At 46.6% G+C, this 19,013-nt stretch overlaps 1 protein-coding gene across 3 annotated transcripts in view; it reads right to left on the bottom strand.

The window, feature by feature from the left end:
• NRXN3 (neurexin 3) overlaps window positions 1-19,013 on the bottom strand; it is a 1,003,017-nt gene that overhangs the window by 376,425 nt on the left and 607,579 nt on the right. For 2 of the 3 annotated variants that reach the window (XM_021401766.1, XM_021401767.1), the window contains exon 1: window positions 1,487-2,158. The exons of the other annotated variant lie outside the window; for it this stretch is intronic. In XM_021401766.1, coding sequence (XP_021257441.1) covers window positions 1,487-1,730 — 244 coding nt within the window. In that variant the 5' untranslated portion in view covers window positions 1,731-2,158. Of the gene's footprint in view, window positions 1-1,486; window positions 2,159-19,013 lie in introns of those variants that run through there. 3 annotated transcript variants of the gene reach the window in all.

Genomic DNA, 19,013 nt, shown 5'->3' with positions numbered 1-19,013 from the left:
GTCAGAAGTAAGCACCAGCAGAGTGAGTCTGCAACAGCAGGAGGTGCTCTGCAGAGCTGCCAGAGGGCGCAGGGAGCAGAGAGCACTGCAGGACAGGCTGCAGGTGCCTGGTGGCATGGGAGGGGGAAGCCTGGGGCATTGTGGGACAGTTGTACATAGCAGAACCCAGGGCTCAAGGCTGGCATACTCCCAGACAGGGTAGAGGTTTGTGGCCAGCTCTGCAGGCAGACGTGGCAGCATCCTGTCAGCATGCCCATTTCCTGCTTCCAAAGTTCATCTTTGCCCCAAAAAGCAAGCAAAACATTCAGGTTCCAACAAGGGAAGGGAAGTAGTGCCATGTCAAACAGTAAGACCATCTGTTAAGCAAAATCCATGCAAGCTCAGTTAGCAGTTATTAGTCATTAGCAGCATGAGCCCTGCTGGTTGCAGCAATGCCCAAGGACCATGAGACATCCCCCATTGTGCTCCCTACCCCAAAGGACTCCTAGGAGGAATAGCTACAGGAGAAGCATACTGGTAGGGAGGAGAAGCTCAGTGCCAGGATGATGGCAGGCTTCAGCTCCCTTTCCAGACTATCGCTGCGTTTATGTTCAGAGGCGGCTGAGCAGAGCTACTGCAGGTTCACGCTTGAGACAGACTTGCCCCTGACCTGTACCCCACAAGGACAGCACAGGCCATGTGCTGATAGCTAACCTGCCAGAAGGAGCCGCAGGACAGAGGTTGGGGCAGCAGAAAGGTAGACAAGGAGGAGAAGGGGGACACAGGAGGGTACACAGCAGGGGAGTCCGGGTCGGCCCAGGCCAGCTTCTCCTGGGGCAGGCAGGCTCAGGCAGGGGCAGCGCGGGTCCATATTGCTCAGCATTCCAGGGGCAGGACGGCAGCAGGTCCCCTTCCCATGGCATCCCCCAGGTCCCCCTTTCCTACTCCCTTGCCGTCGGAGCTAAAGCCCGCTCCGGTATTTCCTGCCACGGGTTTCCCGGGAATCCGCTGCCGGGCTGCAAGTGGGAAGCGTGGAGCAGGGGTAAAGAGAAGTCGCGTCTCCCTCTGCCCACCCCAAGCCACCCCATAACTTCTTGGAGGCAGACTAAGGGCAGGGGATCGCATCATCCCTGGTTCCCGGCCGGCCCGCAGCAGACACACGGGGACGGTCAGGAACGAAAAGCCACGAGCACAGAGCTGGGGAACTGCCGCGCCCCGGGGGACCCCCCAACCCCAGCGGGATGGGCGCTGCCTCCCGGCCCGGCCCCCGCCCTCCCGGGGAAGTTGGCTCGGGAAGCGGCCCGACCCTAGCGCCGGGCTGTGCTCGGGTGGGGGCCGCGGAGGGGAAGAGGATTAATGGGGCCGGGGGAGCTGGCGGGGGACCTTCCTCCGGAGTCACAGACACCATCCTCAGGGTGCTCCCCGGACCCCTCTGCTGCTCCGGCTGCTCTGCAAAAAGGTTAGAGAGAAAGAAAGAAAGAAAGAAAGAAAGAGAGCAGGAACCCACCGTGTCCTCCTCGGAGGGAGACAGGGGAGCGGTAGATAGAGATAGGCACAGAGTGGTGCTTGCTGCCGTGGAAGTGATGCTCATACTGAGCCTGAGATACAGACGAGGAAGAGGAGGCAGAAGAAGCCACGTTAGAGGAACTCCACACAGAGCTGACGATACATCCCCAAAAGAGGGAGCACATCCACAGGGTCCAGGCGGGGCGGCGTCCCGGGCAAATGCTGGGGTTTGTTCTCAGGTGCATGGTCAAGGCACGGGGCACCTACAGCCGGGCAGTCTGAATTCCAGCCAGGGAGAAAGGATAAGGTTCATGATGCCAAGGGACCCATGCTAGCAGAGAAGAGAGCCGCTTCCGAGGCTCTGGGGCGTGCGTGTGTGCTCAAGAGGCAGAGAGACAGCGTGTGTCTGCGAGAGAGCGTGTGCGGGAGGGGAGGGAGGGGGAGGTAGGAGCACACAGCAGAACAGGATGCGCCGCTTCCAGGCTGGCTCTACAGTGCCGGGAGCCCCGCGGCCGTTCCGAGACTCCGAGGGAGCGCAGGAGCGCGGCACATGGCAGCGGGTCCCGGGGATCTCGCTGGGCGCTTCCTGGAGGTCCGCGGGGACTTTCCCTGCTTGGAACCCCTCACTGAGCTGAGGGGCGACTGAAAACGAAAAAGAAGAAAAAGCCAGAGACCCCAGGTAAATTTCTGATATCTTTTTTTTTTTTTTTTTATCCCGAATCCAGGGGGTTTCTGTTGCTTCTCCACTAGTAATGTTGCAATGCAGAGTTGCTAGCCACGCGCGCGCACAAATACACACACAACAAACACACACACACAGATAGAGATCTGGTTCGTTATCCTCCTTCCACCGGATCCAGGCGACCGACGGCTGCAACCGATTAACCCTGAGCAGCCGGGGAGGGCAGCACCAAGGCTCCAGGCAGGCGCGGAGCGGGGCCGGGCTGTCGAGGCCGGCGCGGGGGCGGGCTGCTGGCGGCCGGCGCGCCAAGTGCGGGCACCTCGGCGGCGCAGGTGAAACGGAGACGGAGCGGCCGGGAAGGGGCTCCGCGAATGGGCATGCCGTATGCAAATGTCCCGGCCGCGGCCAGCCAATGAGGGCGGCGGCAGCACTCCGCAGAGGGACTGGCTCGTTCCGGGAGGGGGCGAGGCCTCCCGACGGCGCCGCCCCCGCCATTCATGCGCCCGAGCCGTGCACATGCGGCCGGCCCCGGCCCCGCCCGGTAGGTCGCGGCCCCGAGTCCTGCTGCGGCCACCGGCACTCAAGGCTTCCCTCGTGTCGTGCTTTTGGCTTTTAAATGCTCCTTCAACAACACCTTGAATCTCCAACTCGTGTATTTGTGCGTAATCCCCGGAGAGCGAGAGCTGCAGCCAGAATTTGCAGCCCATAAATAAATAAATACACGGAAAGGCATCTCCGCGTAATGAAGTGCCTATCAATGTGCACGGCAATATCTCCAGCCCCTGTGGGAAAGCCGGGCACCAGCAGCGGAGGGACTTACGGAGATCGCGCCGGGAGCCGGTACGAAGCGTAGGGAAAGGCAGCGGCCGGCCCCGGCCCCGCTCTGCCCCCGCTATCGATCGCCACCCCAGGCAGGGGAACACCTCCCGGCTGGCAGGTTCCCTGCTTCCTCCTTTAGATCCACGTCTGGGGATGCGCGCACAGGCTTCAGAAACCTGCTTGACTCATAGCATGAGTACTTCTGTAAAACAAATTCCAGGTTCGTGACATCAGTTGCTATTCATAGAATCATAAAGGTTGGAAAAGACTTCTAAGATCATTTATCTAGTCCAACCACCAACCCATCCCCAATGTGTCCGTTAATCCACATCCCTCCATGTACAGTTCTTGAACACCTCCAGGGACTGTGACTCCACCACCTCCCTGGGCAGCCTGTTCCAATGTATCACCACTCTTTCTGAGATGAAATTCTTCCTAGTTCACAACCTGAACCTCTCCCGGTGCAACTTAAGGCCTTTTTCTCTTATCCTATTGGTGCAGCTCATCATGCTGTCAGCCCGGGTTCCTCACCTGGAACTTCCCACTGACCCTGATAACCCTTGTAGCTTATTTTCTAGTGAGTTTCAGTTTAAGTGATCTAAATCAGAGGCTCAATCAGTCAGAAATAGTTCAGTGTTTTGCTGGGCTTAATCAGTGACTGTAGGTGCTAAAGCTGGAAAGCAAGAATATGACTTTCAAATTTCTCCAACATCTGCCACCCAAGAATCTGAGAGTGCTTTAAAATCTTATTAATGAGGTCATCCAACAGCTTTAGGTATTACTTTGTTGTTCTGCAGATAAGGAAGCAGAGGCTCACAAGTGTTAAGCCAGTGAGTGCCTGATAGACATGGGAACTGAACAGAACAGGCCCTGGGATCCCCCATTCTGAACAGCACATCTCACTGGGATGCACATCCCACTGATGTGGTGGCTGCTGGTCGGGGTGGCAGACCTACAGTGCCCTGCAAGCAGCACAGCACAGGGAATAGGGCAGCTTCATCTGGGCACAAGCGTTTCCATCCCTGAGCTTTGCTGAGGAACCCGGAGTTGTTGCCTTGCAGGTGGCAGGATATCTAGAAGCATCAAGGCTTTGAGAGGAAGCCTCCCCCCCTTCTCCTAACTGTACTGTTACACTTTATCTCCCACCTCCTCTCCCAGGTCAGAATGTGGCCTGAAAGGCTGCTGACCTCCACTTTTTGCTAGAAGAGAGAAATGTAGGAGAAGGTCATTCTTTGTCAATTAAGCTACAGCAGCATCCCTAGGGCTCTCAGGTGCCATTTAAGACTCCAACAGATCACATCCTCTACGTGCCTGAGCTCTTCATGTTTTCCACCTCCTGGGCTGCTGTGAGAGGGCAGAGCCCTCAATGCACAATACACGACAAAGCTCCAACCCAAATCACTGCTCCTTTCCTCTGCTCACTTCGCTCACCCTTTCCCACATATTGTAGTACCAGCATCACCCACTCTGCAACCAACCTTTCATACCAAGGCATCAGTTTACCTGCAGGGGATGTAAAAAAGAGAAGAGCATCATTTCAGTCTGCCTGTCCTAAGCCACAACATGCCTGGTGGTCCCTGAACAGGAGAAACAGAGCTGCTGCGTGCTGTCCCTGTGCTGGAGAGCCATCCTGTGTGAGTTCTGCCTTCCGACCTTCCTTTCCTCTACAAGCCACTCGGTAAATTGCCTTAGGCAAAAAGGAGAAAGGCAAAGAGAGCCAATCTGTACAACATAAAAGAAAAAGAAAAACTGTGAAGCTGGCTATAAATACATCACAGGGTTCTGGTGACACCATAAAGCACTGGAACTTCACTCTGCCTTGCTTTATGAGGTGCCAGTGGATGTATTTACTGCCCTGTAATTCACAGGTGACGCATTCATTTAGCAGCACCACTGTGGGAAGAGGGCAGATTTCAACTCGGCTTCACCCCTTGGGTGGTGACGGGAAGTTTAGAGCCAGAAGTGAAATTTCAGCAACATTATTCCCAATAGATTTACTTCAAGAGAGTCACTGTTACTTTCCTGCTAGTTACGCTCATCGAGGGTAAGGATACCCTCTTTCAAAGTGTAATGGTATCTTCAGAATTGAGATGGGTGCCTTCAAGGATGATGGGTCCCATCTTAAGTTGCTCCCTACAGATATAAGTAGTTGTATTTCTTATACAGTTTTTTCTTTTACTACAAGAGCAGAGGGACAACATATTTCTGAGATGAGAAACAATAAACCAAAGGTTTCTAGGTTTTAGAATCCCAGAAGGAGACCCAGTTGGCTTCAAGCTCTGGAAAACTTTGTACTCTACCTTATTCATGTCAGCAAGTCTGATTCTATTTATTATATTTCATATTAAATCTTTGTTATTTATTTTGCTGCATTGAGCACTGAAAAAGCAGCAGTCTCTACTCTAAAATCAGATCCAATAGGGAATCTCTATTAGCTTTTAGCAGTATGAGGTGGCTGCCAGGGAGATGGCAGTGCTGGCTCCACCTCATGGAGGCTAACAAGGTGCATCAGCTGGTGCAGGGCTACATCATGAGGTTAAGAGAGTTAGGTCAGCAAGAATGGGCTGTGACCCAAAGCTTTTCTCTGACTCAGACTGGTTTTTTCAAGGTTCCAAATTGTTATTTTTTTTTAATGTACTTTTCTAAGAACAAGACAGAGGGTGAGAACAGGTTCCACTTACAATCCCAAAATAGAAGCTTAAATAAAATCAAACAGAGGGGATTGCATGTGTAGAAAGCTTAGGACTGGCATACAGGCATCATTGTCTTTATGAAGCTACTTCAAATACTGCTGAGGACAGCAGTGACCACAGAGCCAGTACTTCTCAGCGTTGCGGGCAGAACGATCTGCGCTGGCGCAGACCCAGAGCCCCTGCCCACCAGAGCTGCGTCTGCCAGGGGAGACCCAGCAGCACCAAGGAACTGCCAGCACCTGCTCAGCCAGGGGAGGTGCTCCAGGACAGGGCTGAGGACCATGGGCACAGCACTCCAGTGCTGTTCTTTTTCTGCATATATCCAACCAGCAGCAGTCTGCCCAGCTTGCACTGTTATTCTGTATTTCTGAAAAAAAGAGCAATCTGCTTTCAGGGCTTCCGTGTTTTCCTTCAGCATACAGTTAAGTCAAGTTACCTACAAAAGCTGAGACATAAGCCTCTGTTACTAGTGACACAAGACAGGTCTAATTCCCTTTCCAGCTCAGCCCCCAGGGACCATGGTTTACCATGAGCAACTAATACAGCACTTTGGAGCCTAGTTCTTCTCTCATTTATGTCAGGGTGAGTAAATTCAACAGAGTCAGTGGACTGACATCAGCAAGGGCAATCAGATGCTTGACATTCATTTGGGAGAAGAGAAATGCAAGCTGATTGCAACCTGTGAGCTTGGGCTAGCAGGAAGTTAGCCCAAAGCAATAGTAACCACTGGGAGCTCTGACAAGATTAGGGACACAAATTCACTTCTGCCAAATGTCCAGTCTAAGGGCCAGAAATCTTGAAAAGTTCAGACCTTCTCTGAAATTTTGTATCAACTATCCTGTATTGGTGGAAACAAGTAAGAATAAGTACGGGAGGAACATCCCATTTTCATAAGCATTAATCAGTTGTAATTTGGAAAGAGGTAATGTTGGAATTTGCTAATGCTAACTGACAATAACAGGTTAGAATTGGCCCTGTTTAATAGATTAATGTACAAAGGACAATGCAGTGTACTCAGCACTATGTAAACTGCAGAAGCAAAGAGTCCCTTCCCTGGAGAGCTTACAGACTTACTGAAGAGGCAAGAGCCAACATATGTTGGGCCAACTTTACGAGCAGGGAGCTCTTTTTTGGCTCCAATATGCTAGTCTCTAAATCTAAGAGAGTGGAAAGGTTTAGGTACTGGCAATAGTGACTTCACACAGGAATGCCTAGAGTAACTGCTTTTAGCCCCGAGCTTGTATATCTCCTTTCTGTCTTCTTCAAGTACACCCCACAGAAGTCTGTACATGGCCCCAGCAAGCCTCCCCTCTCCTAACACTGCCTCAGATTAGGATAAGATTCTTCTCATACTCCAGACCCTCAGGAGGATCAGTAACTATGAACGTGCTTTCTGTTAAATGAAGGATACCTAGGTTTGGTTTACTTCAACCATCATGAGGAGATCTTCTGTTCAAGTATCCAGCATCTCTCCCTTCATCTCACAAAGGCTTCAACTTCTGTGCTTGGGGTGTTCTACTGCAGTGGGCGAAACAGGCTGTACTCTGGCAGCAGTGTGCTGAACACGCTCATCTCACATGAGGAAAACACTCCGACATGGCTGTAGAGTTTTCTGAAGAGCACCTACCCCTTTCACTTTTAGTACAGGCTGAGCGCAGTGACAGCTCTCAAATCTCCTCATGCAGAGAAACAGAAGCTACTTTTATTTCTTGTACCAGTTAAAGTGATGTGCCTTTCTATCAGTGGTTTTACAAGCTCAGAAAGGCTACAGAACTTCAAAGAACACCTGAGTTTGAGGAAATCAGGGTTGCCCACTGCTCCACCTTTGATAGCTATTCAACTACCAGTGTAAAAGAGTAGCCTGATGGATTTCATTTCCTGAAGCTTCTGTCACAGAGGTCACGCTTAAGTACCGCTACTACCAATGTTTCACTGAAGATACCGTAATAAAATGGCAGTGACCTGTAGCATGTGCTGAGAACTACACATCCATCATTCATAACAGCCCCTCTCACAGGCGGGCAACTCTGCAGTTAGTCAGGTTTTATATGGAGCCAAATTCATCTCTAGCATAACTCCTAGCAACAGATACTATGGATGCAAGTAGTTACTGTGTTTGTGGAAACAAAAATATACATGTACCTACTCTCTTCTATGCCTGCAATTAGTGTTGGCAAGTCTCAGGTAAGGCTAGCAGCCTGTTCCCAGCCTAGGTGTGAGTCTTGCCTGGGATAACACTGCTGCAATCCCTTGCTGCTATTGAAGCTCCCAGCAGCAAGAGGTCAGACGTATAAGCAGAGCTCAAGGGAGGTCGTGTGATCTATTGTTGCCTTGGCTCTACTATTCTTCAGGTCTAGATTTAGGTGTCTGAGGTCTTCTGGTCCAGCACCTTACATGCTAGCGCTAAATATTAACACTGCAGAATTAACATTTATGGCATGTGTTTTTAGTGGAAGAAAAGCGCTGGGAAATTATTCCTGAAGAGCTCTGAATTCTAAAACTTAAATGGTACCTCAAAGGCTGAATTAGAAATAGACAGGAAATAGATGGAGCTAAAATATCTGCTGTGATAAATAGAGGACTCTTTTAATTTTTACCCATGAGAGCAGAAGGGAGACTTTTATTTTTCTTTTACCCTCAAAGAAATCTTGCCTGGCGCAGAAAGGAAAAGCTGGAAAAACTCTTGCTTTTTGTTCCTTTAAACTGGCTTCTGTGCTAATGAAAAGCAAGCACAGTGTCTCCAAAAGACACTGCACAGGCTCCCTCTGCTTCTCTCCTCTCTTCCACCTATCGCCTTCCCTGGCTTTTGCCTGTAATCACCTGTTCATCTCACAGCAAAAACTGCCAGGTGACTGGTGTTTGCTGTAGTCTCCCTACTGCTGAAAAAAACAATTAAAAGAAAAGCAAAGAAGGATGTAGGGGAAAAATCTTTCTATGATACAAGTGTCTCACTGCCAACCAGACAAAGAGTGAAGTGTCTCCCGTGGCCAAGCCTGCTCGTGTGGGAGCTGCTGATAGGTGTAATTTCCTAAGATGTATACCTTGTCAGTGTGCAGAAGATGAAGAGAAAAAGAAGGTCAGAGCAGCCAAAGCTAAAAAAAATGGAAGGACAAAAGGAGACACTGTGAGGAATTATTCTTCTGCTTTTAACCCTGAAAGAGCCCATGCTGCGCGGTCCATATCAAACCAACTTGCTGGCTGTAGCAGTCACTCAGCCTGTGAGATGGGCTCTTCCTTGCCCAGAGGAAGCAGCCATTGACTCCGGTAATGCCTGTGCTACATTACCACACCAGGGGTATTCCACAGCCCGAGCGTGGCACAGTATGTATTCCAGCTGCTCTCAACCATGTTAGAAAAATAAATTTCCCTCCAAGTAGTGAGGCTGATAATAGACAAGAGCCTCTTAGTCTGCCTAGTCCCTCTCTCTGCTCCAAGGCAGAATAACCTTCACATTCTTGGTGATATTGTGTAACTTGAAATGAGGAAAAATCAGTGCCTCTGGAAGCTCTATGTACACCGGTGCTCAACTTTCTTTGTCAGCAGAATTACTGTGTTGTTTTTTTCTTTTCAGAAATCAATTGTAGTTGAAGAAGTGGATTCTGACATCTATACATTAAAAATCTTAATCTTATGCACAGAAATAAATGTATGGAAATATTACAACAGTGGGATATGATCACAGAATCATAGAATGGTTTGAATTGCAAGATTGTCAAGCTCCAACCCCCTGACATGGATAGGGCTGCCCCCCACTAGATCAGGCTGCCCAGGGCTCCATCCAACCTGGTCTTGAGCACCTCCAGGGATGGGGCATGATTAATAATATATCACAATACTTCTATGGTATGGCATTTCACTAAATTTGTGAGCAGCATGAACACCAAACGGGCAAACCACCTGTTTATTTGCTCATAGGAAGCATCCAAGTAACACAAAGTTGCAACACAAAGGACAAGATTAGTACATAGGTGGGACATCCTGCTGAATGCACAAAAAAGAATGGTGGGATGAGATGGGAGGGAGTGGAGAAAGGAGCAAGAGAAGCAGCATTGTTAGTGGTTGAGGATCCCATTTTTCAGAAGGTGAATTTAGGATTAAAACATCAGGCATGAAAAGGGGAATTGGATAAGAAAAAAGACAAGCCAAGCATCACCTCCAGGTTCTCTCATCCTTCTTCTGCAACTAAGGCCATCAAGGCCAGTAGCTGTCAGTGCTAACTACAGAGAACTGGCTCTATGGTACTGTGCAGTCACAGTTAATTTGAGCGTAAGTGTTAAAGACTTACAGTTCTGTATATGAATTAATAATTTATGATAATGAATGATAATTGATCATTAGCATAAAGCATGCTGTTAATGAATTAATTTAGTGGAGATTTTTTTTAAAGTTTAAAACTGTCCCAATTTATCAGCCTTCTAAACATTGCCATCCTAGCAATCTGCAATGCCCTTACACACACATTTTCAATTGCAATGTTAGTCTGTTATTTATTGTCCTCTCATAGAAGAAAGACTATTTCCTTTCTTTTTAGAGATATCCTTTCTATATTTGAGAACTTCTGCTGTCTCTCCTCCCTAGATAAAGAAATTTGTTTTACTCCTCCTTAGAGATCCATGGTTCTTAGTCTGTGATCATTATTGCTGCTTTCCCAGAGACTTTTCTTAAATATATACATTTTTCTTGAAGAGCAGGACTTCCCGATGAAACCACTTGAGCACTTCATACTCTTGCATCTCACTAAACAAGAACAATAACCTCCTGCATTTCACCAAAGGTACTCCTGTCTACATTACTTGTGGGATTTCTTTCCCATTTGGAGGCCCATGTTCATACCCTACCAGCTACTTTTAGTTTTATAATCTGTAGCATTTAAAAAAAAAGACTCATAGAATGGCTTGGGTTGGAAGGGACCTTACAGATTCACCTAGTTCCAAAACCCCTGCTGTGGGCTGCTCAAGGCCCCTCCAGGGATACGACATTTACAGCTTCTCTGGGTAGCCTGTGCCAGTGCCTCATGGGTAAGCCCTGATCCTAGGCCTTTTTCACTGAGATTTTTAATAGGTTTTGCATCACAGAAAACACAATGTAGGTCACTGTGGCATGCTGGGATGGCATGGGTGATAGTACAGTACCAAGTTCCCATTCCATGCTGGTGCATTTCATGCTACCAAGGCCAAGCCCTGGCTTCAAGACACCCAGCACAGCCACACACAAAAAATCAAACAGGTTGGAGCAAAATACAGCACAGGTCCATTGGTGGCACCCGATCAGAGGATTTATCAGGACACTTCGTCTCTAGCAGAGAAGCCAAACAAAAGCACAACACTGAGAACAGCTGTAAGGAGCATGAACCACTTTAAAAACACCTCACTTGCAAAGCAATTCCCCCCTCATTCCATTCCCCAGGGCCTCAGGCTCCACTCCACCCCCACAAACTCTTCTAGCATTGAAGGTCTCATGAGACACCAGCAGTTCCCTTACCTTGTCAGATAACCCACCCTAACTGCGATTTAAACACCGGTGTACTAGTCACATGGATGCACAAAGGCTGTTTTCTCAAAGAGAACACTTTCCTTTACCCATCTCCCTTGTCTCCGAAAAATGTAAGGAGCTGAGGAGAGCAGAGGGAGGCACCCAACAGCAAAACAGCCCCACTGGAGCTCAAAGGCTAACGCCAGAGCACCAGGAATACAAAGCCTATAACCACCAAGCAACTGTGAAAATAAGGAGAAGGAAATAAAACGCTCCGTTTTTTGCCTAATACAACAGAATCACACATTTTTCCCACTCCTGAACTTCTGGTTGATCATATAAAAGACATCTGCACTATGGACCAATGCATTCTTGAAGTCATCCTTTAAGGTTAGGTATGTACATTTTAATCTAGATGCCATATTTCATCCCCTTCTCCTTTGTTTCTTTATTCTCTTTTTATCAGTCACCAAAACAGAACATTCAGGATAGCTGTCACTGACTCCTCCAGGGTACTGGCAGAAGGATAGTGGCTATCCTGGGGATAAAAGAAAACTGAGTGGTCTTCAGGATGACTAACTCTGAGTCATGTTGTCACTGTCTTCATCCCTGCATTCTCATCTCCTCCTGCACAGAAATCAGAACATAGCTATTCCGTGACAGTCCAAGCCACCAAAAACCCATAAAAGAGATAGACAGCAGTATGTGATCAACAGAACACGCAGATATACAGGTGCTTGGTATAACACCTTTTCTTGCACTGACACTCAGTTGCTTCTTGCCTACTACCAGCTCCTACACTGGATGTCATCCTCAGAAACTTTGCAGTAGGCAGATTAAAGGAGGACATATGATATTCCTGTCTACTCAGAAAGAAGTTGTTCTGCAAGCAGTGGAACTACAGAAATAAATGAGTGGGAAACTCAACTTCATGTTTCCCCTTTACCACTGTAATAACCTCACCATATCACACTCAGCTCTCCTCTCATTCTCCTTCTCTCCTCTGACATGCTCAGATTTGTGTCCGATTTTCCTATTTCCCTGCAACACCTTCCCTTTTCCCTTCATGCCATGATCTGGCAGAGGAGAGGCAGCCTGTGCTGTGGAGGTTCAGAGCCATGGGCCCACCAGCTGGAAGAGCAGCCCTGAGCCTCAGGAGAGATGAGGAAAGTGCTGTAGGAATTCATCTCTGGGGCTTCTGCCCTCCTGTCAGTTGTTGGCCAGACAACCAAAGAGGCAGTGGACACACAAGGTTATTAAGTGCCACTTCCTTAGGAGACCACACTAAAACAATGCTGTACTTGTGGATGCCCCCTCTGTGGAAGCACTGAAAGCCAGGCTGGATGGGGCTTTGAGCAACCTGATCTAGAGGGAGGTGTCCCTGCCTATAGTGGGGGGGTTGGAACTAGATGATCTTAAAGGACTCTTCTAACCCAAATCATTCTGTGATTCTATACTTCTGCTCTAGTGCACTATGGCCTCGAGTGGTGTGATCACTTAAGTTACAGTATGCCAGCTTCTCACTATGGGCGATATTGAAATAAACTGTTTGTCAAATGAGTACCAGGGCTAAACAGTATGGCATGAAAGACGGCTAATTCATTATCTTAGAGCTGTTCTATATATATATGGATGGTAATGAAGCACATTTTAGTTAAAGGACCACAGAAATAGCAGCAGCAGAAGGAAACCTTCAAAGGTGAGTAATTCTGTGCCACTTTGATCAAGTATTACTCTCCACTGCAAGCAGGTTTCATCTAGTGCTTGTAACAAGACCCAGCCTAGCTAGAACTAAAATACAGGGAGACTGCCAGTCTTTTCTCTTTCCCCACGCATAAACATTGCTTTGGTATCAGAGCCATGCACTAAACTGAATTTGCATGGAGAAAGATAAATTATCAAATTCAGTTTGACGTAGCAGTAAAGCATTTTGCAAAAGTAAATTCCAAAGCTAGTGTGACAGTGCATTTCCACTTTCCTCTGGGATAAATATGCCAAAAGAAAGTGCTAGAAGTCTCACTACTTGAATTTAAGTAGGATTTAAAAAAGCCTGTAAGAAATATTCGTGCACATGTCTGAGACAGAAATCACGATAACATTTGTTTTCACAATCTCACCATTTCCGTGACCAATGTGCTACTCTACTGTTTCCTTATTAGCACTATTTATTTCCTGCTGATCAGTAGTAATGAGAAGAAAATGGATCCTGTTTTTCAACACCACAAACAAATCAGATAGGAAGGGAAAGAATTGCAAGAGCCATTATTTAGAGTGGGAGGAGCCAGAGATCCTCACCCAATGATCAATGACTTTCGATACTTGATTTTCAAAACAGAAACTGATCTATTTTAAAAATAGGTCTCGTTTTCATTACCAAGGAAACTTCCAAAAATCCAGTCTTCCTTTTTCTTACATCTGACTCAAGTGAATGATGTGCATTATACACAGGGTAAGTGAAAAGGCAATTCTGCTCCATTAAGAAAAATGAGATTTTGGTAGATGTTTTCATTTAAAGTCAAACTCATTAAAAACTAGTGCTTTTCAAAGAAAATCATGAAAAGCAAGAATAGCCATAACTATCTCCTGTGGACCCCTTGGTTAAGACAGACATCGTATACAGGCATACAGTCTGGATCCTCTGATTCAGGCATTTCCTACTTTTCAGATAAAGCCCCTAACCCTGGCTGACAGCCACTCTTTCCAGTTTAATCTTACCAGCTAAACTCACTCCCTGTTTCTAGAGATCATTAAAAGCTATGAACTAACTATACACCGGGCAAGAAGAGATTGACCTGACAGGTCCGAATCGAAGACATTCAGAGAATACATGAAATGCAGACTCGGATCCCTTTCCTGACAGGATGCACCATTACAGCCTGGATCTGTAGCATCTGAAGAAAATCCTCAGTCCAGCCTCTAATACGTGGGTTCTATGAGACTCATTCCCAGAAACACCGCTGAGCTTTAGAGAACTTAACAAAATTTTAATCTGAAGAAATACGTCCCTTAAAAGCTTCTGCAGCAGAAGGTCTTTTCCCAGAGAGCTGTACTGCAACAAACCACACTCATCATAGGGTACTCTTAGGTCGCTATTTACAGGCTGAAAATAATACATACCTAGATGTTGATACAGAACTTAGCATAGCTTAGTTCACGTATGTCATGATAAAAAAATGTTTAAAGCATTAAAATCAGACTAGACAAAGCACTGCGACTACCCTGGGCAAAAATCCCACACCATCCAAGTGGGAGAGCTGGTATTTAGCAAGTATTTTTACCTACATCCATCTCTGCTTTTTTCTCTCTGTCTCCCATTTCTGTAATTGCTCTTCCAATCCTGCACACGCACAAACGCAGGCTCACCCACTCACTCCCATTTGCCAAGAAGAGCATCCTGCGTGGGACTCAGTCATTTGTTGTCCACGGAACTTCTGGTGTGTGTGTGCGTGCCTCTAAATAGCTGACATCTGGAGGAGCTAGATGCTACTTATACCCTCTTTAGCACAATCAGATGCTGCTAAGGAATGTGAACAAAATATATCATTTTTTAAATAGCTTACGTTACCCTCTCTACTTCTTCCTAACAGTGGTTATGAGGATCCACAGTCCACCACATAAATTAGTTGGCTTTCAAAGTCATTGCTCTTGTAGACATAAACAGACCAATACAGAAGCATGCACTGGTAACAATCCAGTATTTCTGCTGTTTAGGACTAGCTTCTACAGTGCACTCACTTGTTTTCAGGAAGAATGTATGGAACTCAGCTGTAGTGACGGGAGTATAACGTGACATGAGTAGCCAAGGTAGATTTCAAGTTATTTAATTATTAGATACCCTCTTTCGTTATCCAACACAGACCTGATTTTTATAGAGACTAAAACACACAGACCACAGCATTTTCTAACTACATAACGTTTCAACTACTGATTGTTACTGCCTCACAAACAAATCAGGAATCCACAATAATATGCAAGTCCTGTAATTAAAGACTGAAAGGAATGCAGAAAGGGAAAAAACCATAATGTTTACTCCCAGCATGCCTCAACTTTGTATGCTTGATTTTTCGTCAAAATACAAAATCACTCAGAACAGGGCTGCTGGTGGCTTTTTTAATGTGCTCTCTCTCACACATATCTATTCAAGTGCACGTGTAATCTGTACTGCAATGAAGTATGCCTTCATTTAAAAAATACAGATAGCACATAGATGGCTGAAGTCACCCAGGCAAAAGAAATACAAACAGCCAGCAAAGTGATAGGTAGCACAGATGCACCTAAATTGATTAAATTGCTGTTGCTAGAACACACGCACTGCAATCTCTTTCCCTTTTGCATTATCCAAGGTACCCTGTTATTCTTCTCCAGTCCTTCCAAAGTGCTCTTGTTAGCAGGCAGGGAGAATTAAGTTAAGTCGACTCGACAATATTAATGGATCTAATTCAACAGTGGCATGTTCAGAGAATGCCACCTGCCTTTTTAAGCAAAAGATACTGAAACAATGCTTTGCCCAGCTGTTTCAATAGCTAAAATTAGACACACCTGTTTTAGCAGTTGTTTCAGCAGCTGGACACTGAGATGTGGATCAATAAGATTTACTCACAGCTTTCTCCCCTCAGAGCCAACACTGTGACTTCAGCGTTTAGTGAAATGTGTGTTGCCAGGAAGAGTGTGCATGAATCAAGAGATCAGGGTGTTCCTCTTCTCCATTGCTATACCTTGCCACAGTGAAAGAAAAATTGCCTATTCGGTGGACTAAGTGATCAAGACGTACCACTGGTCTTGATCTAGTAGTATATGGGGACAAAACTTGAACCACATATAAACCAATGCAGTGATAAGCCTGCAGGTATCATAAAATTACAGGCTTGTGAGGTTTGTACTCTTCCATTGGCTGCAAAGAGCTGTTAATCTGGACAACTAAAGCCAACAAGAGAATCCTGCCAACTTTTCCATTATTGATCCTAGAGTAATCCAGCTAATGTGAGTAATCCCCAGCATCTAAACCTCGGTGTTCCCACCAGTTGTATCCACATTCAGTGGGCACCTCCCACATACTGCATACAGGAACATACTGCATATCAGAAATGATAAATACTGAGATGTTAGACAAGAATTGACTGTAAAATTAAGGACAAATTAAACTACAGGCCTGTCAGCCTGACCTCAGTGCCAGGGAAGGTTATGGAGCAGATTGTCTTAAGGGAGATCACGCAGCATTTGCAGGACAACCAGGGGATCAGGCCCAGCCAGCATGGGTTTGTGAAGGGCAGGTCCTGCTTGACCAACCTGATCTCCTTTTATGATCGAGTGACCCGTCTGGTGAATGAGGGAATGGCTGTTGATGCGGTCTACCTAGACTTCAGCAAAGCCTTTGACACTGTCTCCCACAGTACTCTCGAAAAGCTGGCAGCCCGTGGCTTGGACAGGTACACTCTGTGCTGGGTAAAGAGCTGGCTGGAGAGCCGGGCCCAGAGAGTGGTGGTGAATGGAGTTAAATCCAGCTGGCGACCAGTCACAAGTGGTGTTCCCCAAGGGTTGGTGCTGGGGCCTGTCCTCTTCAATATCTTTATTGATGACCCAGATGAGGGCATTGAGAGCACCCTCAGAAAGTTTGCAGATGACACCAAGCTGGCAGGAAGTGTCGATCTGCCTGGGGGTAGCAAGGCCCTACAGAGAGATCTGGACAGGTTGGATCTCTGGGCTGAAGCCAATGGGATGAGGTTCAACAAGGCCAAGTGCCGGGTCCTGCACTTTGGCCTCAACAATCCCAGGCAACGCTACAGGCTTGGGGCAGAGTGGCTGGAAGGTTGTGTGGAGGAAACGGACCTAGGGGTGTTGGTCAATGCTCGGCTGAGCATGAGCCAGCAGTGTGCCCAGGTGGCCAAGAAGGCCAACAGCATCCTGGCTTGTATCAGAAATAGTGTTGCCAGTAGGAGTAGGAAAGTAACTCTGTACTCAGCACTGGTGAGGCCACACCTCGAGTACCGTGTCCAGTTTTGGGCCCCTCACTGCAAGAAAAACATTGAGACCCTGGAGCGTGTTCAGAGGAGAGCGACGAAGCTGGTGAGGGGTTTGGAGCACAGGCCTTATGAGGAGCGGCTGAGGGAGCTGGGATTGTTCAGTCTGGAGAAGAGGAAGCTCAGGGGAGACCTCATCACTCTCTATAACTACCTGAAGGGAGGTTGTAGCGAGCTGGGGGTCAGCCTCTTCTCTCTTGTAACTAGTGACAGGACAAGGGAGAATGGCCTCAAGTTGCGCCAGGGGAGATTTAGGAAATACTACATTAGGAAATACTACTTTTCTGAAAGAGTGGTCAGGTGCTGGAATGGACTGCCCAGGGAGGTGGCTGAGTCACCATCCCTGGAGGTGTTCAAGAAACATTTAGATATAGCGTTGAGAGACATGGTTTAGTGGGGTTATATTGGTGGTAGGTGGATGGTTGGACTGAATGATCTTGTAGGTCTTTTCCAACCTTGCTAATTCTATGATTCTATGCTTCTAAATCTTAGTGAGATTATAGTCTAAGAATTAGCTAGAGCTACCAGGTTTCTCTGTCTGACCAAGTCACTTGAGTATCTCAATATCTTCTCTTAAAAGGAACACCAAATTTCCTAAAGTTGCTGTATTTCACAACCTAATTCTGTTTGCCTTCTTCCTTGAGGGAAAATCAGTTTATACAGTGCTATCCAGAGCCACTTACTCCCAAGCCAGTGGCAACCCCTCCGGTATGACTGTGGGACCAAGTAGTAAGCAGAAGTAATCAGATAATCTGCGTTACAAAGAAGTATGCCAAAAAAAAAAAAAAAAGAAACTCCATGAATTTATGTCACAACTGAGAAAAAGATACATGAGACAATTCTCAGAGTTACAGCTCTCACAGAAATTTTAGAGGTGCCATAAATTCGTAGATATGAATGTACTGAGTTCACAAAGTACTTTACACTAAATAAACATCTCCCAAATTATGTGTTTATCTACACTCTCTTCTGGGATTTGCACCTGTGTGTTTTCACAGAAAAGACACATGTACATTCATCCATATGAATATAAAAAGGTGCACACACATCTAAAGATTATCTGTAATGTAAAAATAACACATGCAAGCATACAATCATGCCTACACAGCTTGACAGCCATGGGAGCAGATGCCTCAGGAGACACTGCACACCACCCAGTTCCAATCAAACACACCTCAGATTTTCTCTTTCAAACAGAAAGAGAGAGACACGACTTGGTTGTCAAATTCAGTTAAAAATGTTTGTTGAGAGCATTTCTGATGATACCTAAAGATGCTTAGAGAAGTGGGGCCATTATGGTCAAGCTGTACAAGTTGAACTGAAGAGCACTGAAGACAGAAAGCGGCAGTGACAAAGACTTTTCCCCTCTGTCTTCTGGCAAATAATGAACAAATCCTTCAGAGTGATTACCCTGTTATACCTGCTGGCCCCACTACTCTCAAGTCTGTATTAGACAGATGATGCTCCTATCTTCCCTCAGATTAAATGCACCTAGTGAAAAGCAATCAGAGATTGGCATGATAATTATCTTTCCTCATTAGAAAGAAAGCCCTGGACCTGACTGAATATGACTCCTGTCAAGCCCTTTGTGGGCTGTAATAGTACTCAGCCAACATCAACAGGCACAACACTTCACATGAACAAGACAAAGCAACATATCAAGTGATCTTGTCTTTTTATTTGCTTTTTCTCTTCTAAGCCTGTTGAGTGAGGTGGGAAGGTGCCAAATTCCTTTTTAACTTGCATAAATGCATCTAAATGTTACAGAAGAACCTTGTTAAGTGAAAGGCTTTCCAAATGTTTTTCTCTTCCTAAAATGGATTGCTCTTTTTTTTTTTTTTTTTT

This window comes from Numida meleagris, chromosome 6, assembly GCF_002078875.1.
Source record: "Numida meleagris isolate 19003 breed g44 Domestic line chromosome 6, NumMel1.0, whole genome shotgun sequence".
NCBI classification, from domain to species: Eukaryota; Metazoa; Chordata; class Aves; order Galliformes; family Numididae; genus Numida; species Numida meleagris.
This window is presented reverse-complemented; position numbering and strand designations above follow the sequence as displayed.